This window comes from Urocitellus parryii, chromosome 1, assembly GCF_045843805.1.
Source record: "Urocitellus parryii isolate mUroPar1 chromosome 1, mUroPar1.hap1, whole genome shotgun sequence".
Lineage (NCBI taxonomy): Eukaryota > Metazoa > Chordata > Mammalia > Rodentia > Sciuridae > Urocitellus > Urocitellus parryii.
The window spans coordinates 278,395,848-278,419,657 of record NC_135531.1 but is presented as its reverse complement, the minus strand read 5'-3'; the positions used below and the strand labels follow the sequence as shown (position 1 = coordinate 278,419,657).

General features: G+C 50.2%; 1 protein-coding gene across 3 annotated transcripts; it reads right to left on the bottom strand.

The window, feature by feature from the left end:
• Nucleotides 1–3,489: 3,489 nt before the first annotated feature.
• On the bottom strand, nucleotides 3,490–22,698 carry Spp2 (secreted phosphoprotein 2). Of its 3 annotated transcripts, none has more exons than XM_026396052.2 (8): nucleotides 22,548–22,698; nucleotides 22,343–22,467; nucleotides 16,249–16,371; nucleotides 14,357–14,464; nucleotides 8,976–9,030; nucleotides 8,198–8,248; nucleotides 6,262–6,354; nucleotides 3,490–3,650 (listed from the first exon to the last, which is right to left on the bottom strand). In XM_026396052.2, exons 1-7 carry the CDS (start codon nucleotides 22,609–22,611, stop codon nucleotides 6,272–6,274), a joined length of 609 nt encoding a protein of 202 aa, XP_026251837.2. In that variant the 5' UTR covers nucleotides 22,612–22,698; the 3' UTR covers nucleotides 3,490–3,650; nucleotides 6,262–6,271. The 3 variants fall into 3 exon arrangements, with proteins under 3 accessions (XP_026251837.2, XP_026251838.2, XP_026251839.2); XM_026396053.2 differs by having other exon boundaries at nucleotides 3,490–3,647; XM_026396054.2 differs by lacking the exon at nucleotides 3,490–3,650 and adding an exon at nucleotides 5,373–5,441.
• Nucleotides 22,699–23,810: the final 1,112 nt, after the last annotated feature.

Here is a 23,810-nt window from a genome sequence, read left to right as displayed (position 1 = left end):
AGTCTCCTCGTGAGTCTTCTTCTCCTCAAATCCTTAGCTAATAATAATATTCTCATGTATTTAGTTTTTCATCTAAAAATCTAATAGTTTATATTATTATTTTTTATATCGAGCAATAAAAGAAAGAGTCTCATGGGGAAAGGAAAGCGTTTATTACAGACCACACTGATCGGGAGGAAAGTCATGCAATTTGTAGCGTCTTTCCTGTCTGCGACCTCTCTTCCCTCTGCTCATGTTTTGCTGTGAAGAGAGGAGGAAGGGAGCGTTAGACAGAAATGGTGAGCAGCCACATTCCTGGGCGGGGTGCCCAGGACCCAGGACTCCCAGGACTGCCCAGGAGCAGATCCGAGAGATGGGAGCCACTGTGCAAAGCAGCCAGCTCCTTGACCGACCACCACCAAGGAGCAAGAGACACTGTGGGAAGAAGAGGTAATGGAGTCTGGGGCACAGGGACTTCCCTCCAGAAAGGAAGCTCTTCTCCTAAAGAGAGACACCTGGAGCCAGGTGCTGGCCCGTGTCTCAAGGAGGTGCTTGTGGCCTGAGTCTGGGAAGGAAGGCCCTGGTCCAACCATAAAGGAGCAGCTGGCTGTCGCGGTGGGCATCTGCAGACCCAGGGCTGGAGAAGGGAATGCTGGTCCATCCTCTCACCCACTCAGGAAACGCCCAAGCACGAAGCGTTTATTGGGCATGACAAGGATCAAAAAGGCACAGCTGCACCGAAAAACCCTCATGAGCTAGTGGAGGAGAGGACCCAGTCAGAGCACAGGGTGGTGGATGCGATTCCAGAGAGGCCCGCGTGCAGGCCATCCCCAGGACAGGGAAAGACAAGACAGCTGCCCTTAGGGCGAGCTGGGGTGGGAGTACTGAGTGCCAGCAGCGGGGCCAGCAGCTGGACGAGACCCTTCATGCAAACCGGAGGCAGAGCCAGGGACCCAGACAGGGACCACACTGCTTCAGGGAGGTGCTCAGGCACCACAGCGTCCAGGAGCTGGGACTTCATCCTGCAGGTGAGCAGGGCCCTCCAGCTGGCGAGGACTTGTGTCAGAACTCGTGACAGAGCCTTTGAGGGAACAAGATGACTCTGTGGGGAGACACCAAGCCCAGCAGGCTGGAGAAGTCGAGCTGGAGCTGAGCAGACCACACAGAGACAGGGCAGATCCAGGAACATGTCAAAGGAAGGACCAGCAGAACTGGGTCACGGGAGGAAGGGGAGGAGGTCTAGATGGATCTGCTTCAGGCCGGGTGCCTGGAGGATGAGTGGACGCAGGAGGAGGAGTATGTTCCCTAAGGGGAAACCCCATTCTGAGCTTTATATGGAATATTCTGGTGGGGGTGTCTAGCAAGCAGTGGTTCACTCTAGCCTGAGATTCCAGTGGAGCAACCAGGCCACCAGGTAGGGGGCGTCACCTGGGGGTGCCTGGGACAGATATGAAGGCAGTGAGCAGAGGGAGAGCCAAGGTCCAAACCTTGGTGATTGTCACCACTGGGGGACAGTAGGAAGGTGAGGGACCTGAGAAGAGCAGGGAGAAGGCTTGGCCAGAGAGGAGAGCTAGTGGAGGGGACAAAATCCCAGAGGCCAGAGGATGTCGGGAAAGGAGTGGTCACCAGCATCCCACGAGGCCAGGAGGCTCAGCAGAGGAAGGGGACGCAGGCTGGGGAGGCGTCCAGGAGGGGGTCACCACGTGGGGAGGGGTTGGTGTGTAGCAGAGGAGTGGCGAGGGCCTGGCACACAAATGGGGACAGCTTTTCTTAAAGACAGGATGAGAAGGGAACACAGAGACTAAGGGAACGCTAGGGACAAGCTCATGCAGGGGGGACATCGTCCAGGCGGTGCCCACAGTTCCCAGGCTGTCCTTGGAGTGCGCCTACTCACTGGCCTTCACTGTGTCTCCCGAAGCTGCTCATCTGCTCTCCCTTCGTTCTTGGACACAGTGTGGTCCCACCCACCTGTTCCCAGCTGAGGTCACCCAGGGCAGCAGTGGGCTTTCTTGTTCCAGTCCTCATGCTATAAAAAGAGCCCTTTTCCTGGTCTGTTTAGTGCTGGGTTATGCATGTCTGTGGCCTTGTGGATGCTGTGACTGTTTAAAATGGCCCAAGTGTAGTTGTGCCTAGTGCTGCCAGGCAGGGAGGTTGCCTTATGGAGAAACGCACGTGTTGATAACCTCCTTTCAGCCTGTGAGTTCAATGTTAATGAGTCAAGAAAATATGCCACCTGAGGCATCTAGGCAGAAACACACATACAAGGTCACATACTGATCTGTTGAGGAACAGGTGACCAGAGGCTCAACAGCACCTAAACCCATATTGCCCGTAGGAGCAGTAACTCAGCGTTGGCTAATTCAGTGTTCGCAACAGCTGTAGACAGTAACTCCAGCGGTTGGTGAGAATCACCTGCACCTGGTGAAGGGGTTGGCGGGAGTGTGCAGCCAACGACTGTCAGAGCAGAGCATAGGAGGAGTGGCCCGTGGCCAGCTTCTGCCTCTGGAGCCTGGGCTGGATCTTCCCCATCTTCTTGAGGCACCTGGCTCCCTTTGGTGGGTGGGCTCCCAGGTGAGACCATGGGAGGACGTGCTCACTAATGAGTCTGATCCCTAAATATTGAAATCACCCATCAAGCCACGGGGGGCCCAGCCTTTAGGGGCCAGCCCCCCTACATGGCTGATGGTGGGCAGGCAAGTTACCAACTCTGCCCGTCACAGCTCTGCCTTCTAGTTGGCAAAGACACAACTGGTTCCACCCAACACAAAACAGATGTACCTTAAACAAGCAGTCCTTGACGTTCTGCCCTTGTATGCCATTCTAAACATGGAGGCAGATAATTACGGGAAGGAAGACGGGATTTGGAGACCAGCCTGGGAAGCCAGATACCCATCCCAGCACCTGAGCAGGGTGCCTAAGTGCTCTGCTTCCTCATCCATAAAGTGGGGTGGCAAAATAAGCCTCCTCTGCAGTGCTGCCCGGCGTGTACCGCAGGCAGCGTGTGAGGACCCCACACAGACCTGGTACACCCGAGGGTGCCTCACTGGGCGCAGGCGGGCATGTGATGAGCACTCACTGTGTAAATGGAATGAACGGGGCTGATTCTGTGCCCCACGCACTCGCTGACCATGGCCTCACAGAGCTGCTGCTTTGCAGCACCTGGGCATTGTGCTGGTCCCCAGCACAGCCTGGGGAAGGCGTGCCAGCCACGTGCCTTGCCCGGTGCTGAGGGTCTCTGGCCACAGCGTTACTGATGAGTCAGAACGGTTCCAGCTACAGACCCCATGAAAGTGCAGCACTCTCAAATAGATCCCTTCAACAGGAGAGCTGGGCCCTGGTTTTCCATATTTCCTACTGTCGAGTTCAAATTTTAAAATTTCTGAACTGTTTTTTTAAATATTGCATTTCACCATCTATTTGTGTATTAAATCATTTTTAGCTACCTGAAAGAATACTAGAAGAGTGTTTATTAAATCACAGAAACACTCAGCTCCTGTTTTAATCCAGGGACTGGGTTAGGCCTGGGGACTCCATGATAAATGAGCCAAGTCTCAGGCCCCAGAGAGTTCCCCAGAGGGAAAACTTCACTGGCAATTTGAAAACGGCGATCTTGTTTTCGGTCAGGTGCTCCTTCATTCCTTCCGCTCAACTTGACCAGTTATGATACTCTGCTAAGAACAGATACTGTCAATAATTTTATGTGGACATATAGTATTTCTGCTTGCTATTAAACTAAAATAACTAATGAAGGTAACAAGGTAATGCATCCTCAAGGGTTTCAAGGTCTAGTGGAAACAAAAATGAACAAAGCATGGTAACAAGCCTTTGGAGAAACCTGAGAGGTCACGGGTCACCGGCTGGGTGACGGCTGTGGGAGGAGAGACTCAGAACCAGGCCCGGGTTCCACCTGCCTCTGGATTGGCCTCATCACTGGATCCCCTGTGCTGGCCTTACCAGCCCCATTTTAGGATTCTAGGGGACCCAGAGCCGTGTAGACACCTGCCCTGCAGAAAGTCGTGACCTCCTGTGCAGGGACATAACTGGGACTCCAGCCAAGCTCAAGGGCCAGGCCAGGGCTGCCACATTTGGTCTTCAGTCTGTGTTACCTCTAAAGACATGTTTCAGGTGACCACTTTCTTTGCCCAAATCGGATGGTGCATTTGTGTTGCTATACATGTATGTGTATCTCCACCAGCACAATTATATCCTTCATTACTCACTCATAATCATGTTACTAATATACCACGCAGCCAGTCCATTGAGAATCCTACCCCCCTGCTGCCTGGATGCTTCACAAGGAAAAAAAAAAGCAATTTGCATCTATAAAACAGAAATATGATGAAACTTTTTCCTCATAGTGAATAGTTTCTTGATCTCAGTATGAAGCTGGTTTTTATTTTTAGCATGTGCCATAGATGAAAAAGAAAATCTACCACTTGCATCCTTATCTAAGACAGCCTTGCTGGTGAGTTTTCCTGCTATTTTTGTAAAATGTCAGTTGACTTCTTTTAAATTCTGGTGGTTAAAAATTAATTATGCTATGCTTGACTCAGATTCATAGACATAGACTTTTTTTTTTTTCAAAAAACTCTCAAGAACCCGAAGTGAAGCTTGCCACCATCCACTCATAAAATATTTGCTGACGTTGATGTACTGAGTGTCCCAGGCTGGGTGCAGGGCCCTGGGGGATGAGGGCAGGGGAAGGTCCCAAGCCCTGCTCTCGGGGAGTCTGGTAGAGCCCGAAGGGCAGAGGAGACAAGCTACTGCAAAGTCCTGCAATGAGGGCTATGGAAACCCCAGGAAGGACATCACCCTCTCGGCTTTGGTGGTCTGTGGCATCATGAAGTGACAGCTGAGCCGAGGCCTGAACACAGGGGCAGAGCTGGCCAGGGTGATCTGGGGGCTGCAGCAGCAGGAGGTGCAGGAATTCAGTAATGCTGGAGCTTAGGGGCCACTGAGGGCCATGCCAGGGCATCTGGACCTCATGCTTGAAACCATGCAGTGTTACATAAACTGTCCAGTATGTGTTGAGAGAGAGAGAGAGAGAGAGAGAGAGAGAGAGAGAGAGAGAGAGAGGAGAGAGAGAGAGTGCTGAGAAGCATAACTACACACTGAATCAACATCTATAATTGCATCTTGAGATTCCTTTCAAATGTGCCTTTTGTGATGCCCCTTTAATACTTGGAAATCTTCAAAAAGCACCTAGCTCTGTTGGCTCTGATCCCTAGACACTGGGCACGTAGGTCCCGGTGAGGCTCTGGTGTGACACAGCAGGGCCCTGTCTGCAGCTCCCCACAGCCCCGGGGAAGGTGGAGGCCGTCCTCTGCTGGGCTCCCGCCTGGCTTCCTCACTCCTCTGCTTTCCTCCACAAGAGAAGCTAGCATCAGAGTGTAGGTGGAAAAGGGCCCGGGTCTCCTCTGTGTTCAAGACAAGGGCAGCAAGCAAGGCGTGGGATCAGGACCCTAGGCGAGAAGCAATCAGGGGTTCAGGGGTGGTGTGCAGAAATGAGGGCCAGCAGCAGAGAAAACCCGGGGGGAAGTGAACAGGGCCGGACCCTGTGGATGCTGGGAGGAGACGCAGGATGAAGAAGCTCAGTGAGACCCTCAGCCAATTTAGGGGGCTGGTGATGCCATCAGTCGAGAAAGGAAGCATGGCGGGAAGCTGAGTCTCAGGAGGCCACGGAGATTCCCTGCACCTGCACCTAACGGCCTCGGTGATGTAGGGCCTGGATTTCTGTATAGAGCGAGGTAAGAGACACACGTCTGAAGACACATGAGTGACGGTTAAAGTCAAGCAAGAGGAAGAGATGACAATCCAAAGAACAGGGAAGCGCTGGGTAAGGAGCTCGTTCAAATGTCGCCAGTATTAATTACAGATCGAGAAAGGGAAACCCGATCAGATTTCAGATTTGAAGGATTAAAATCTGGGTTGCAAAGAAGCAGAGAAGGGAGGAGACTGGGGCGGCAGCCACAGGCCACAGGGTGCTGAGGAGCGTGGGGCGGTCAGGGAGGAGGGCAGCGGGTGGGGGGTGAGACAGGTCAGAGGAGGGGGCTGTCTTCCCTGTTCCTGGTCTGTTTGCTCTTGGAGTGGGGGAGCTTGGGAGGCGAGGGAGGGTGCATGGGACTCAGGACACCACTGCTCTGCAGTAACCAGAGGAGGTAAAAGGAGGAGGAAGGGCAGGTGGCGAGGGCCGCACACCGCAGGGGCCAGGAGGGGGCCAGCTTCAGGCGTTCCCTCCAAGTCCCCTCTGCTTCTACAGGCAGACTTCGCTGTCCCCCTCACCTCAGGGCCGTTACTCGAAGCCAGTGTTGGCTCTCGGTCTGGGCTGGTAGTGCGGGCTCCTTCCATTGCCAGGAGGGAAACTCCTTCTCGGGTCTAAAGATAGGAAGGAGCGCAGGCCGTCAGTCCCGTGAGAGTGGGTGACTGAATTCATGAGAAGGGTCGTGCCCAGCACCCCCACCTCACTGCCAGGAGGACCCGGGGCCCCATCCCTGGTATTCCTCATCCAGTTCCCCGGCTCCCTGTGGCCTGGGGCTAGAGCGGAGCCCAGAGTGACTCTCCTCGACCTGCATGGCCTCCTGGGATGGGTCTCCGCCATCCTGTGAGCACCCCAGGGCAGGGACTGTCACCTTTCTCTCTCAGTCCTCTGTGGGATCTGCCCTGTCCTGTCACACACATGGGTTGAACCGAACTGAATTGAACTGTCCATCACAGCCGCCTCTGAGATGGCTCAAAGTCTGCATCCGTGACGCTCCCAAGGCCCAGGAGGGGTTAGAATTTGGCTTAGGGGTCCCATCTGAGATATATAACAGGACTGGTCACATCAATCCATAAAATATTTGTCATCTCCAAATGGCATCTACAGGGTCCTCCTCCAGCGCCTCCTGTCAGCACCCTCCCCCGGCCAGGGTTGTGTGCGTGAGTAGTGAAGATCTGTCACTGGTCACTGGCAAAGTGAGGTTATGGAAGACGGCGCCTCTCGGCATTCCCTCCCTGGCTTAGACTCGTGTTCTCCTCCCCACCATATATGTATCTATCTATCTCCATCGTCCCTGGGGAAATGCCGCCCTCTTTGCAGGACATTCACACAGCCTCACTGAAATGCCCATAGGGTGAGAGACCGTAGCTCCCAAGCCAAGAGCCCGCGGAGACCTTCCTACAAGCACGTGCATGAGCTGGCAGGTGGATCTCCCATCCCCAGTCAAGCTCCGGCTGAGATCACAGTCCCTGTTGACAGCGTGTCTCAACCTTGTTGTAACCCCCAAGCCATAACCCCCCAGCCAGGTTGCCCCTGGGCTCTTGATCCCCCGAAGCTGGGAGATGGAGTTTGTTATTTTAAGCTGCTAAATTTGGGGAGATTTTGACACACAGCAATCGATAGTCTGAAGATGATTCCCAAATGACTGTTAAAAGAACATTTTCAGCAGTGGTCACAGTTAAAGTAACTGCACATTTTCCCAAAGTGACAGGCATTTTTCAAAAATAAGCTTCAGGTTTAAGTCCTAGCACTCAAATAAATCATCGTAAGCCTAATCTTCAGACTGAGCTCATCAGAATATTAGCATGTGTTAAGCACTTTAGTGGGAAACTCTGAACTTCATCAGGCTTCTGGAAAATAAATAGGACACAGGTTTAGACAGACCTGTCCAGAGCCTTGTTTGCCATGAGCAGCCTGGATGTGGCGGTCGACCTTGAGCAACTTAGGATGCACCGCCTTAGCCTGTTCACCTACAAAAAGTGTTAACAGAGCTGCCGCGCGTGGGGTGGGGAACGGGGTGAGCCATTTGCAGGGTAAGCTTCTGCATTTGCCAGTCCTTGCCCTGCGTTACCTCTCATGCCCTCACCCATGCAAACAGGGGGCATAGCTGGTTTGCAGAGCCATTGCAAAGATTCAGTGGGAAAGCAGGTGCTGTGGGAAGGGACCAAGTTAGCTTCACCACTTTTGAGGAGGTGGGTTGTGTCTGGCGAACAGATCATCAGTGTGGACTGCTCAGAGACTGCGCTGGGGTGGCGCAGGAGCATTTCAATTCTTGATAACTTTCAAATGAGCTGGTGCCTCGATGTTACCTTTCCAGCGATGTGCCAAGCAGCCTCCTGCATCACTACTCTTTTCATTTTCAGTTAAAATGTTTTGTATGTTGGTGTCTGACGCCTATGGAGTGGCTTTAGCACAGGCTGGGTGGATCAGAAAAGAGTCTGAAGGAAATAAACCACTTACCAAGCGACGGATCATAATATTGCTCATTTCTGGGTTCCTCAGGAATGAGACCTGTAACACAGTAAGAGCCATAAGACGAGGCTCCTCTGCCCACTTCCAGAATGTTCTAGTATTGTGTAAATGATACCACAAAAATGCCTCTTAAACAAAGAAGCTTCAGGAGGCCACCAAAGAATTTTGCACCATTAGCACCAACAGGAAAAAAGCATGAGAGACACAAAGATGGCTCCTAAGTCACAGAACACTCTTCAACCCCATTTCAAATTAGAGGCCAGAAGAGAAGACCTTCTTCCCCCAACCAGGAGACTCAGAGACGTCAGCTCAAGTCGCACAGTGGGGACGACAGAGGTCAACCCCCATCTGTCAGATGTGGGTGAGTCCTGATCCCCCCAGCTGCACATCAGTGCCCACCCGGGCCCTGCAACCCAGAGAGTGCACCAGGGGGGACAAGGGTGTTCAAATGACGGCACCCTCATGAGGGACCATCAGCTTTGGCCTCATCTGATTGCAGAGATCTGGGGTCACCACATGGACTTGGATATGGAAAAGCTATGAAAAAATACAGAGAAATACCTACAGGAATAATTGTATTATTATTATTATTACTACTACTACTACTTAGTGACAAGAAAGGAGCAAAGTGAAAAGAAATGCTTATTTTCTGCAGCTAGTGCAATTGATCAAAGGCTGTACCTAGGCGTTTCTACTTTCAAATGACTCACAAAGAAAAGCGATATGCGATTGTTTCAGGGGGAAAAAAGAACAGTTCTCAACTTACCAAGTAGATAATTGTTTCTCCACCTATAGGACCTCATCATGTCCCCAAAAATCATCTGAAGCAATGTAAACAATATCAGTAGGTGTCAGCACATGAAAAAGAAAATATATGGTTAAAAAAATCCTAAATATTATCCAGAGGACTCTGAGCTATCATGTTTTTTAATGCAATGAGAATGCATATCGTATGAAGTGATTCCATGCAACGCCCAACCCCTGTTCAAGAAAGCACGCAAGGAAGAGCCACGGGGTGAAGTCTACACTGACTCCAAGGCTGTCAGTGACTTGGAACATACTTCCAAACGTTGCAGACTAGAAACGGAATTTCGTTTTCTCAACTTGCAAACAGACTAAATATGAGTCAGATTCTGGAGTTTTCTTTCTGTGACTGTCCCACAATTTCTTCAGTAGAACAAGGTGTTAACATCTACAAGTAGCTTTCATGAAACCACTGAACGTCCACACAGGTGTCCAGAAGCCACCTTCCTGCCCGCCTGCTGCCTGCTCCTTCCCGAACAGCCATGGGAGTGCCCTGGCCCCACATGGTGGGTGGCCCTGGGCAGGGGCACATGCCAGGACAATTCGGTGGAGGAAGAATGGTCTTTTCAACATTAATGCTGGTACAACTGGAAACAACGAGAAAAAGTCAACATCATTGGACCCCTCTCCCCACATGACAAACAAAGACCAGGTCAAAATAGATCAGACTTCAATGTAAGACTCACACAGACAACAAAAGAGAAACAATGGACTTAACAGACGGTATCATCAAGAAGGTAAAAAGACACACAAAGTAAGATAAAATATTTGTGAATAACTCAACAAGAAAATGATAAACAGCCCAATTAAAACATGGGGAGAAGATCTGAATAGACATTTCTCCAAAGAAGATATACAAATGGCTGATCATTAGTCACCAGGAAAATGAAAATTAAACCATATTGAGATTCTACTTAACACCCACCAGAAGGGCTAAAGTAAGAGACAGTCCATAACAAGTGTTGGCAAGAATATGTAAAAATTAGAACCCTCATGGACCACTTTTAGGGATGTAAAACGGTGCAGTTGCTACCAGAAATAGTTTGGCAGCTCCTCAAAAGTTAATTAAAGAGCTACTATGTGATCCAGCAGTTCAATTCTCAGTAGAGCTAAAGTCACATACCCTCATAAAGATGTGACTTGGCTATTCAGAACATTATACACAATAATTAAAAAGTAGAAACAACCCACATATTGATCAATTGATGAACAAATAAATGTAGCATATCCTACAATGGGAAATTATTCAACAATAAAAAGAAATAAAGTACCTTTTATTCCTTTGTAAAGGTTACATATGAACATGTTCATACATTCTGCAACATGTATGAACCCTCAAAACATGTTAAGTTAAACCAGTCAGTCACAAAGGGTCATGTATGTTTCCACCTACAGAAAACAGCCAGAATGGAAAGATTCACCCACAAAAATCAGATCAGTGACTGATGATAGGGCTGGGGAATAGTGAGGAATAGAGAATGACTCAGTCCAGGAGTCTCTTTTCAGAGAAATGGAAGTGTTCTGGATTTAGACCGTGCGACAGCCTGTGAATCTCCTGAGAACCACCCAACTAGGCACGTTAAAGACATGAATAGTGTGGTACGGGAATCACCTCCCGAGAAAGGTGTTATTTGAGGGTTACATTAGGGCCTGGAGATGTGGCTCCGGCGTGGAGCACCTGCCCGGGTTGTGCAAGGCCCTGGGTTCAATTCTCACCTTCCAAAAAAGAACCATCACATTGCACATCGGAAATAAATTCAATCGATAAATAAACAGTAAATGTATGTGCACAGAGGAGGGGACACGCGACCCACGCCAGGCCAGGGTGAGGGAGGCCAGGAGAGCCCTCCAACCTGAGATAACAGATGCTCAGGTGGGGAACCTGGAGGCACCCTGTGCTTGCCCTTCTGCCTGAGGAGTGAGGTGGGGGTGGAGGGAGGGGGAGGAGGAGGAGGAGGGATGGGGAAGGAAAGGGGAAGGAGGGCCGGTGCCTAGGTGAGTCCGTTGTGAGGCCAACTCCTCCCTCCCTTTCTGGGAATGGGATCCAGGGAATCATCCCTTCCTGGCTTAGCCGATTTCTGTCTTCTTGGATTTGCACTCGTGTTTGAATTTCTATCTTTTGAAATGGGAAGCAGCAAATCAGTCACTCCTTCCCTGAGCCGGGCTACTGCTGTGACTCTGCCTCCACCCCTCTCTTCTGGATGGTCGGGGGTCTCTTGGCTGAAGCTCTGCCAAACTCACCCACCCCCCTTCCAAGTCAGAGGCTAGAGAGGAGAAGGAGCACCCACCTGGAGGGGCCCACAGCGCAGGCCAGATGGCTGCCACCAGGGTGTGGCTGAGTGGGTGCTCCTCTCCCACCTGCGCTACAGACTCCACTAAAAAAAAAAAAAAAAAAAAAAAAAGACAGAAACTACCCTCATTTCACAGCCTGTTTGTTAAGGAGGAGAGTGTCTACAAATTTAGAAGCTTCTTTTCTCAATTCCTTTCCGGCTACCATTCTTCTTAAAACCAGGGGAAAGGCCAGACTTTTCGTCTTCAGGACTGTTTCTCTTATTACATCTCAGCAGACCTTTCCCCTTGGTTTCAGTCTTTATCAGTCATCATTTGGGGCTTGGAGCCTCTTTTTCATGGCTCTCCTTTTTCTTGATGTTATAGTCCTCACTCTGGAAATTCTTCTGTATTCTACGTATGTTTGTCAAATGATCTTTACTATCCATATTCTGGGGCTTTCTTATTTAGTTTTATTTCTTCCATTTTTTACCTTTAACAGTGATTTTTCTATTCCGTGTTCTGAATTCATCCTGGTGGGTGGTCTTTCAAGTTTGTAATATCATCAGGTACTTTCACTGAAAGTGGCTGACAGCTATTACCTAACTTTTTTCTCTGTTTTGTGTAAGAAATCTTTCTTTAATACATACATAGGTCAAAACATCACATTGCACCCCATAAATATGTGCAATTATTATTTGTCAATTAGAATAAAAATTTTAAAAGAACTCCATTTCAGAGTTTTCAGGTATTATTTTAAATCTCAATTTTCTTCTTTTCCCTTTATACTACTTCCTTGAATGTGTGGAAATTCTTTTCTTTTTAATTTGCTCATAATTCTTTATGATCCTCTAATATTAAGAGCAAGAAACCTGAGAGTTTATTTTCAAAACCATCTTGTTTCAGAGGCTGACATAGTTTCACATCAGAATTTAAAACCTGGAATTGGAAGAGAAGAGAATGATCTCACCACATGGCTAGAAAGTTGGAATAGAGTGGAGAATTGCACAATCAGAATGGACTTTCCCAACCAAAGATGGAAGAGGGGTTAAGCTAGGTGGACGCTTATTAAAGGAACTTCACTTGTGTTAAAGCCATGGAATGAACGAGAATCCAATTCTCCCTGCAATGACTGCTGAGCCCAACCCTCTCCCCTCTGTGCCCACCCCCAGGACTCCATATCACTCTCACCTGGTGCCAGTCCATTCTTGATATGATCCTTTGGCATCCCCATGTTCATTAGGAGGAGGCCAGGAATGGTGGACATGACCACTAGCCCCTCCTCCACCTGGCTGGACCCTGAGGTCCCCTCCACTGGCTGCTGTTCCTCTTCATCCCCACCTGTGCCCATCCCCCCTACATTTTGCTAATTCCATTCCTCATGGATTTCTGTCCATTTTAACTCATCAGCTTCCCGGGCACTTTGGGGTACCCCCAAATGATTTCTTGTGCTGGGAAGCCCCCGCTCACCCTGCCCCTTTGTTCTGCTTCCACCCACAGACTGGCTCTTGGTCTGGACATAGTTCCTCCGGTTGCCCTGTCTGCCCACCATGCATGGTCTTCCTTCCTGTCACCACGTGGTCCCAGATGCTTGCCTATAGTCAGCGTAATCCCCACATGGTGGACACCTTCCCCAGGTCACTATAAAACCTCCACCAGGACCAGCACCTGCCTGCTTCACTCCCCGCCTCCTCCTCCACGTAAGCTACTGTGGGAGACATGCTTTGGTCCTAGTTGCTTCTGGGTGAGCAGAGCCATGTGACACTGTGAAGACTGACATGAGTTTAACAGTGTACACCAGGAGCCACTTGGCACTTGTCCCCACACCAAGAAAAGATCCTTAATGGACAGGACAAGCAAGCTCAGAAATGACCTGGGAATTGGCCCTGGGAAGCTGCCAGCATGCAGGAGTCAGCCCATAGGGTGATGCTCAATTTTATGAATTGAATTTTATTTCCCCTTTGCACCAGGAAGAGCATCCCACACAATATGAGTTTCATTGCTTCCTAATTCTAAAATGGACTTCCAGGCAAAATAGTCACCGTGTGGCTAGGTTAATAACATGAGGACATAAAGTTTTTATGTGTAGTTCCTGAGCTTGAGAGATTTTACACTCTTCTAATGTAATTTGCACTGCAGAATTAAATTTTCAAAAGTTGAATAAAAATAGAAAGGGCTGAGAAATATGTTACCTGGATACAGTTGTATAATAGTGGAAGAATTTTTGAATACCTATCAAGAATATTACCCTATTTTGAATGAACACATAGTGTAACCGTGATGTCTTTACCCTGGTCTGGAGTCAAGTGGCCTCCTCTTCATATTGGATTCTGGACCACTTCCTTCCCAGTTGCATTAACTCAACAAATATTTACTGAGCACCTACTGGGTATCAGACAGTGTCCTAGGCTGATAAAAGTGAACATTCCCTGCCCACAAGAGAGGTACAGTCTAGTAAGAAGAGCAGTCAATAAATAGACAAATAAACATGTAATATAATTTCAAGACAGAATTTTATGTTATTAATTCTATAGGGTTATTTTAAGTCACTTCCAATGCCACTACCTGACTATCTACCCTACTCCAGACCCTGAGCTGAGATTGTGTGGCATCAGCTCATTGGTGCCTCTTAGCAGCCCACAGGGTGGACTTGCTCACTGGGATTCACCAGGTCAAGGAGCTGCAGGTGGCCAGGGTGACGTGAAGGTCAGGAGTCTGGGCCTGGACCTCAGAGCCAGTGAACAGCTGTGAACACTGGGCAGTCAATGGCCCTCTTCAGCCCACCCGACTACATACCCAGGTCTAGAACTGAAGAGCTGCCGATCGATCGTCACTTTAAAACCAGGCCCCACATCTCAGGGTGCAGGAGTCCCCGGAGGAGGGGAAAAGCAAGAGGGAGGGACGGTGAGAGACAATAAAGACAGAGTCTGGGAGACACAGGAGACACGGAAATCCAGCTGCTCCCGTGAGCTCCTCCCTCCCAGGCCTGGTGACTCCGCAGCCACCCTGTCAAGCCACTCTGCCCTTCACAGGCCCTCGGAGGCCTGTCTGGAAGGAGACCAGGGAGGGGCCTACCTCTTCGCTGCTGTCAGACTCGGATGTGGAGGGCCAGCGGCAGTGAGCCCACGCCTCCTGCGCCTGCAGGCCCGACATCCGCACTGTGCTCCTGCAGGCAGCCGCGGGCTGGAAGGGAGGACCAGGAGTCACACCAGCGCCTCCTGCCAGGGCTGGCCTGGGTGCTGCCCGCCCAGCACACTGGGGCCTTCCCAAAGCCAGCAGGAAGGGAGAGGCTCAGAGGCTTTCAGTTCTCCAGAAGGAAGATTCCTAAAGGCCCAAGAGAGACCATGAAGCCTGCACTGTCTCGGGTTTGACATGGGGCCCATCTCAGGGGACCAGGCCTTCTGTGCTGAGCGCGAGCGGCTGCCTGGCATCGTCCCCATTGAACCATCACACACACATTCACCTGCACACACACAAGCACACAGACACTCCCACACACATTCACACACACTCACATACACCCACCCACACACATATACATACACACCCATTCACACACACGCTCACACACACATTCACAAACACACATTCACACACACTCACATACACCCACACACACACACATACACATACACACCCATTCACACACACGCTCACACACACATTCACAAACACACATTCACACACACACTCACATACACCCACACACACACACACATTCACATACACACCCATTCACACACACGCTCACACACACATTCACAAACACACATTCACACACACACTCACATACACCCACACACACATACACACCCATTCACACACACACTCACACACATTCACACACACAATACACCCACACACACACACATACACACACCCATTCACACACACGCTCACACACACATTCACAAACACACATTCACACACACTCACATACACCCACACACACACACATACACATACACACCCATTCACACACACACTCGCACACACATTCACAAACACACATTCACACACACTCACATACACCCACACACATACACATTCACACACACACTCACATACACCCACACACATACACATTCACACACACTCACATACACCCACCCACACACACATTCACAAACACACATTCACACACACACTCACATACACCCACCCTCACACACCCACACACATTCGCACATGCTCACATACACACATCCACACACACTCACATACACCCACCCCCCACACATTCACACACACACTCACATACACCCACCCTCACACACCCACACACATTCATACACACTCACACACACACACATTCACAAACACACATTCACACACACACTCACATACACCCACCCACACACACATTCACAAACACACATTCACACCATACTCACATACACCCACCCCCCACACATTCACACACACACACTCACATACACCCACCCTCACACTCCCAAACACATTCACACACACACACACCCACACACATTCACAAACACACATTCACACACACACTCACATACACCCACCCTCACACACCCACACACATTCACACACGCTCACATACACACATCCACACACTCACATATACCCACCCCCCACACATTCACACACACACTCACATACACCCACCCTCACACACCCACACACTTTGGTGCTGGCCTCTGTGTATTCACTTTACATGATAAAAATTCATCCTCATTTTAAAAAGAAGGAAACAGAGGCACCAAGGCCCAAAGAATTTTCCAAAATCACTCAGGACCACTGACTCCCCAGCTCAGGGGCTCATGTCCTCAAACACTGAACACACCGCTTGTTCCAGGCAACTCTGTGACCACACAGCAGGGCAGCCAGGTGCCAGGCAGGGGTGGCCAGGCTCATTCTGTGACTGCAAATCAGCCCCAGGTCACGGAAGGAGGAGGCTCTTCCTTACACTGGTTTCTGGACCTGGGGGGGGGGGCACTTACCATGTAGTGGCCCCTCCGGAAGGCACAGCTAGAGGGATCTGCTCCAGAATCTCTCAAGCACGTAGTTTCCCGAATGCTGAACTCTAAATCCATGATCACGTTGTCCTCATCCAGAACATTGACCTTCATGAAAACAAGGAGTCAGTTTGCAACAGATGTGTTTATAAAGACCACAGGTCCAGACACCATGTTCTCTGCCCAGAGAGAAAACATTTAGAGTCACCCACCAGGAAAGTTATGAACCATCTTAGCATCGGCTAGGCCCCGCCCACATCCTGAAGACCAGAGAGAAAAAGTGATTCACCAAAGTCGTAGGATACTTTGCCACTAAGAAAACAAAAAACGGTGCGTCCTCTTCAGGCAGTGTGGCTTCTGAAAATTTGCACTTATAGATGATCCCCAATATTCATGGACCCCACTCTGGGATTCACCCCCAGCTGCACTTTATTTATAACTCCAAAATTCACTCTTGCTGTGCAGAGCAGCAAAAGCCAAGGGTCCCAGTGTGCACGTTCCCAGACCAGGAAGCTCTGCTCTCTTCTCCCAGTGCTAATACCGCAAGCAAACGCACTTTGTGTGGTCTCTTCAGTGTCACGGGTTTTTCATTTTGTTGTTGCATTGTTTGTGATTTTTGTGGATCATGTTGGCCCCTCAAACCTAGTTCTGAAGAGCTGTTCAGGATTCCTAAGGGTAAGAGACAGGGATGTGCCCAGTGGGTAGATACATGCATTTGATGAGCACCGGTGGGCATCCTGGCTCTCTTGGCAGTGGGTTCAATGTCAGTGCATCTGCAGTGGATGTTAAACTAGCCATTCTGAACAGGAGCTCACAAAATCAAGGTAACCTGTTAATGGGTGGATTAAAATGCTACCTGAGTCCTGCAGGAACCCAGCCCTGTGGTCCCCCAGGGGCAACGATTCAGGATCTGCAAACTCAGTATTTGTGGAGCTATCAAAAATACCACAAATGATGTGAATCAACCGTACGGATTTTTAAGTGTCGTTTTCCTAAGAGAACACTCCATCATTTCTTAATAATTACTGAAATAAGTAATTAAGCAACAAGTGCATCCCTGCTGTATACAGTGTGGTCCAACCTGGCTCCTGCATGAGAGGTCCCGACTATGAACAAACACACATGATCTTCTTCTTCTTTCTACCAATGACAGGATCCCGGGGCGATCTTCCAAGCTTCCTGGTAAATCTGAGAAGTTCTCATGACACAGAAGCACGGAATGCGCCCAGGTGGGGTGCTCAGCACCAGAGGCAGCCCAGCAAGGATGCCCCCCTGCGGTTTAGCTTCCAGAGTGAGCACCACTCATGCCTGGGAGGAAACCAGCAGGGTCATTCCAGAGAGGTGCAGCGCAGCAACGGAGCTGGGGGAGGAAGAGCGATGTGAGAGAGAAAGTGCAAGAAAAGTCCAGAATAAGGAAAAGGTAATCCGGGACTTGAGGGATGGGAAGGAGCCCATCATGGGAGGAAAAGCCAGTTCCCTGGGGCAGGGCAGGGCCAACCCCGAGGCTGGAGCAACTCGAACGTGGGGAGAAGCATTCACATGAGCTGGAGAGACCCAGGGATCCCTCGGCTTAGGTCCTGCAGCCCCTGGGAAGGTGCTCGGGTAGAAGAGCCGACGCAGGCTGCTTGCTGTCCACGTTGGTCTCTTCATCCAACGGTTACTTGGCCACCCCTCGGGATTCTCTCCTGAGCCGCCTCTTTATTCTTTCCAGGACCAGGCTGGGGGATTTCCCCATCTTTCTGTTCAGCTTCCAGCTAGATTTCCATCTCCAAGTCACCTCTGTCTTTTCTTCCTACCGCAAGTGGACAAAAGAAGCCGTGCGGGTTTTTGGATGCCTTGCTGCTGAGACCTTTCTTCTTAGATTCCCACTCATCACTGTTAAGTTCTGCGTCCCTCTCAGTCCTAGGAAAGGGTCACGATTCAGCCCAGCACTTTGCAGCTAAATCACCAGCTTGGCTTCCAGTACCTTCAGTATCGTCCTTTGTCTGAGGCTTCGTGAGAATGGCCTTCTCTGTCCATCTGTCTACCAACATTCTGGTTACAACCCCTGGGGTGACCTGAGATCCAGGCTCTCCACTCAGGACAGCCACCCACGAATTCCCCCGAATCCTCAAGTCATGAAGACCTCAGCCTTTTCTAACTGCATCTCCAAATTCTCCGCCCGTTCCCCACCTCCAAAGCAGCTTCCAAAATGTCAGGCATTTAATACAGCAACAGCTCCCATCTCTGCACCAGTTGCCTAAGTCCATTTCATACCATTATCACAGAATCTCCAAAATTGGGTCATTTACAAAGAATAGAGGTTTCTTTCTCACAGTTTTGGAGGCTTCCAAGTCCGAGATCAAGGGTGTCCCTTGGTGAGGACCTTCTTGCTGCATCATAACGTGGCCAGAGGCATCGCCAGCAAAAGAGCACCCACAGGAGAGGCGGAAGGGACAAAGTCATCCCTTCATCAGGAGCCCAGTCCTGCATCAGCTAGCCAGTCCCATAATGACAGCATCGATCCATCCATGAGGACAGAGCCCTCCACCCTGGCATCTTATGAAGGTCCCTGTCCCAACAGCTGCACTGAGGACTCTTTTTTTTTTAATTCACCCTTTAAATTATTTATTTATTTTAGTTGTAGACAGTCACAATACTTTTATTTTATTTTATTTTATTTTTAATGTGGTGCTGAGGATCAAACCCAGTGCCTCACACAAGGCAAACACTCTGCCACTGAGCTACACCCTCAGCCCCCTGGTGACATTTTTGCAACACATGAATTTTGGGGGAACCACGTTTAAACCCTAGCAATAGCATTAAACCTTCCTGGTTCTGATTCTCTGGAGAATCCTGAATTAAGTGAATCCCTTATTAACGGACAAAGAGTAATGAACAGAAATAACTGGCTGAGAATAATTTAGAAAACGAAAAATGCAAATAAAAGGCAAAAATGGACCAAAATGAGCCTAGACACTTTAAGGGTCACAGGCTTCCTGTGGTTTTGCATCTAAGTGTACCCTGGAGGCTCCCACCTGTCCCCTCCTCCATGCCGTCCCCGGATGAGCTGCCATCACCGCTGCTATTGCCTGAGTGTGACCTCCAAATGTGACTCCAAATGCATTTCTTCTCTTGTAGATTGCCCAGTCTCGGGGATTCTGCTGCAGTCTAACAGGAAGCTGACCACTATAATCTGAATGTGTCCTCCAAAATTCATGGTTTGGAAACAGTGTTGGCAGCAGGGACCTTTGGGGAGATAACTGGGTGCTCAGCAGTCTACCCTCCTGCGTGGATTCGTCCCTTCAAACTAACGTAGTGTTTTGGGGGCGGCTTTGTTTTAAGTGTGCCATCTCCGTGTTTGCTCTCTGGCCATGTGATGCCTCCAATGTGACAACGCAGCAGGAAGGCCCTTACCAAACGCTGGGAAGATTTTCGGACTTCTCAGTCTCCAGAATTTTGAGCTGAAAACACCCATTTTCTTTACAAATTACTGACTCGAACATTTTGCTATAATAACAGAAAATGAACTGAGACACAGACTAAGGCACCCGTCTACCTGGGTTCCACCCTAACGTCTCCCCAATTCTTCACTTCTTCCCCTGAAGCCCACTCCATATGGCAGCCAGCGAGACGGCAGTGGACTCAATGTTTCCCTCCCACCCAATTTATAAGTGGAGACCCTGGCCCCTTGTGAGCCTTGGAGGGGGAGCGTTTGAGGTAAGAAGGTCTTGGGGGGAGCCTCAGGAACGGCTAGTGTCTAGGAGAAGAGGCCAGAGAGGCAGCTTGGCTCTCTTTCTGCATGTGAAAATACCAGGAGAAGCCGGCCTTCTGCCACCCGGAAGATGGACTTCCCAGAACCGGCACTGCTCCCATCTAGGACTTCCAGGCTCCAGGACCATGAGAGGCCAATTTCTTTTGTTCATATTTCCCCCGGTCCGTGGTACTTTGGTATAGTAGCCCCTGCTGCCTGAGAGTGAGATCTACAAATTCAAATGTCTTCTCCACTTAAAAGCTCCCTGTGGCCACCTGTGGCCCTGACGCCTCAGAATCCAGACCTCATTTCCCAGCTCATGTGCACTCTCCGACCTCGCTTCCTTCACATCTTTCCCTCCTGGCTCACAGGGCTCCAGACTCTCCAGGGCCTTTTGTCTCCCTGGCTCTGCCCAGCACCCTCCAAACCTCCTGCTAAAGGGCTTCCCGTGGCCTCAACTTCTCATCACTCAGGTGAGCCTCGGGCATGACAGCCTCCATGGAGACCCTCTCCGCGGACTGCTGCCCCCGCCTGGCCACACCCATCAGCCCGGCTGCTGTGTACAGCGGGCTGCAGGGAAGAAGTCAAGACTGGAGAGGTGCTGGTGTGGGCCTGGGTAGGCGGTGGGTCAGTCTGTGCTCAGTCCATTGCCTGTTGCTATAACAAAACGCCCCGTGCATTCGTGAGGGCGCTGCCTGTTGGACTTCTCGACCGCACCCGCCCTTCCCTGCCCTGGACCTACCTCTTCATTCCATGTCCCCAACACAGGGCCTGTGTCCACCTTTCCCTTCTCCACTTGTGTCCACTTAGGGAACAGTCTGGGTGAATCTGATGTCAGAGTTGGAGCGAGGAAGACGTCACTGCTAAAGTCACGCCCCTCACCCAATGGGGACAGAGAATTGGTCTATTTGGGGTCATCTGTAGGGTGTTTGTGAAAGACATGGTTGACACACACAGCACAGAGCAAAACGAGAGGCACTTCCAAGAGGAGACAAGTCTCACCAGGAGAGATCAAAGAAGAGGGTCTTTCTTAAAATGGAGAGAAAAAATAAGTTTTCAAAGATGGAACGTGGTGTATGTAGCTTGACCCTTGACTATGAATGATCATTAAAGACTGAGAACAGGCAAGAACAGGCAGACTTCCCAGGGGAAGAGCAGCGTACCGTGGCAGACAGGGGTCTCTTACTTATGTACCTGCAGGGACCACACATGTCATCTAACAATGCATCTCTAGGTGCACGTATCTGGGCTCAGGTCTGTGTAGCCACATCAAGATGGCGCATGTGCTGGAATGTGCCTGGGTGAACACACCTTACACTAGCTCATCTCTGCAGGCCGGATCTCCATGATATTCCTCATCAGTCCTCCTGGGATATGTCCTCATGCTCTGACTCAGTTAATTAACCACTAACTTTGTCCCATAGAGAGCAAGAGTTAAATTACAAGTCAATGTAGACTGTTGATCTTCGAGCTTGGAGGGGGACATGGATTCCACAACACTACACGAGGAGTCCATGTGGCATTTGGGGCCAATGGAGCAGCAGTGGACTAGGAAGAGGCTGGGTCTGACCCAGCTCTCCTCCTGTAGCTGGGCCTTGGTCTCAGAGGCTGACCACGCCTACCTTGCAGGGCCTCCTCAGCACAGCCTCCAGGTCTAAATAGCCCCGCCTGACCATGAAAGCCAGGCCTGGGATAGGCACCCACCTAAAGCCCACTTAAAGAACCCCTAAATTAGCTTGAGGGCGTTTCTGTCCCTGCCTCCCCAGAGCCCCATTAAGATGACAGCCAGGCAGGGAAGCTGCCTGGGGACAGGAAGGAGGGAGGCCACCGAGGCCTTGCTTCTCACTTCCTCTGAAGGAGCATCTAGGGTTTTCCTTGCCTTTCCAGACTCCGTCATTGCAAACCCATACAAACTCCTCTCTCACTAAAGTTCTCCGGCTGTTAGAAACAGGATATTGTCAATTAACAAAGGAAGGTGGATTTCCTCAGCTCCGAAGCTGGATTCTTTTTCCTGCAAGCATCCAGAGCAGATGTGCTGAAGTGGAAAGGAGGCTCACTGCTAATAAGTGAGCAGCACTGGGGACCCAGGAGCAGCTGGGGACCCAGGACCACTCTTCCCAGGTAGCAGGCAGAGAACTGGGCAGGGTCGGAGGGAAGGACGCAGCAGGGTCTGTCCCCAGAGCCACCCCAGGGCCTTGAGACACATTGTCATGAGATCCTTTCTCTGTCCCAAGTAATCAGTGTGAAGGGAGTGACCTTCCTAAACCAGGAAAACAAACCGGAGTCCAACCAGCAAACTGACCGAAGGCAGGACGGAAAGCCCGGAGGCGGGCGAGGGGCACTTACTCTTTTCACGGAGCTTCGGAAGGCGCGGAACAGGTACGGGCTCAGGGACTGGGCGTTCACTTTGGCCACCGCGGCGCTGAGGGCTTCCCGCAGGGAGGAGGGATCATAGTCGTACACGGGGAAACCTGGACACACAAGCACACGGGCCACCGTGAGAGGGGAAGGCTGCGTGTCCCCAAGAGCAGGTGGCTGTCGAGCTCCCTACCTGAGCAAGGCCAGAGGTCCATCCCCAGAGCCAGCACCACCAGCACCTTCATGGCCAGCGCCATCGTGAGCAGAAGGTTTTAATTCAGAGCCGGGAGACTGTCCCTCGGCAGCTCCAGGGTGACAGCCCTTCCTGAGAGCTGTTGTCTTTGTCGAAGGTGACCCGACTGCTCCCTCCCACGGGGACGTCTGAACTTAAACAGAAACAATTGATCCTGGGGTCAATGTTTACTGCTGACTTTTCCTATGGAAAGGATCCAGTTTGGGGTCACTTTTGAAGCTGAGACCTCACCAGGGGACTTTAGCCCACAGCCAAAGGCGTGGAGCAGCTCAGGACTCGACGTGTGCATTGAAAGTCCATCAATTAATTAATTAAAATCATTAATAAAATTTCATTCCCTGGGGGAAGGAGATATCACTGCCTCTTCAACAAATGGGTTAATTTGCGGGGGTGTATTAGGGATTGGACCCAGGGGCACTATGTTGCTGAGCTGGCTTTGAACCTGCAATCCTCCTGCCTCAGCCTCCATTTGCATTTGTAATCCTCCACCAGGATTATAGGCATGTACCACCGCACCCAGCAAAACAGGTTGATTTTAAGGTGTGACCATCTAATTTTAAAGTGTCATTCCCTCTCATGGTGCTTGAGATGTGTATGAAATGATATGGGTACTCTGAGTATTTTTTTAATTATGAATATAAGGAGCATCTTATAGGGTCCTAAATATGCTAAGCAAAGTGAAGGGAAGCCTCTACACACCATGCTGTCGGGCGACCTTCTTTACTGTCGGGTGACCTTCTCTACTGTCGGGCATTTTTGCCTGTTGCCTGGTTGATAAGGTATTAACACTGACGATTCTCATGTGCCATGAGATGCCACGGTGGTTTGTGAATCACTAAAAAGGGAAAGTACTTCATGAGAAATGCAGTGTGTTACAGGTAGGCTGCTGCGTTCTCATTCATAAATGAACACACAAGAAGCTGTGCTGTGTTGTGGCCCAGAAAGACCTGCCCCGGCATCCTGGCTCCCTGCTCACTGCTCTATGCCCCTGGGCATGGTATTGAACACCTCTGAACCTCAGTCTCCTCCTCTGTCAGATGGGCATAAATGGGTAGATGTCAGGTGTGTATTAGTCAGGGTTCTCCAGAGAAAGAGAAACACGAAGATGGAGGGAGGAAGTGAGAGAGGGGATGCAGTTTAAGGAACCAGTAGGGCAGGCTGGCCAGTCCACAATCTGTTCCCGGAGAACCAGGAAGTGAAGCA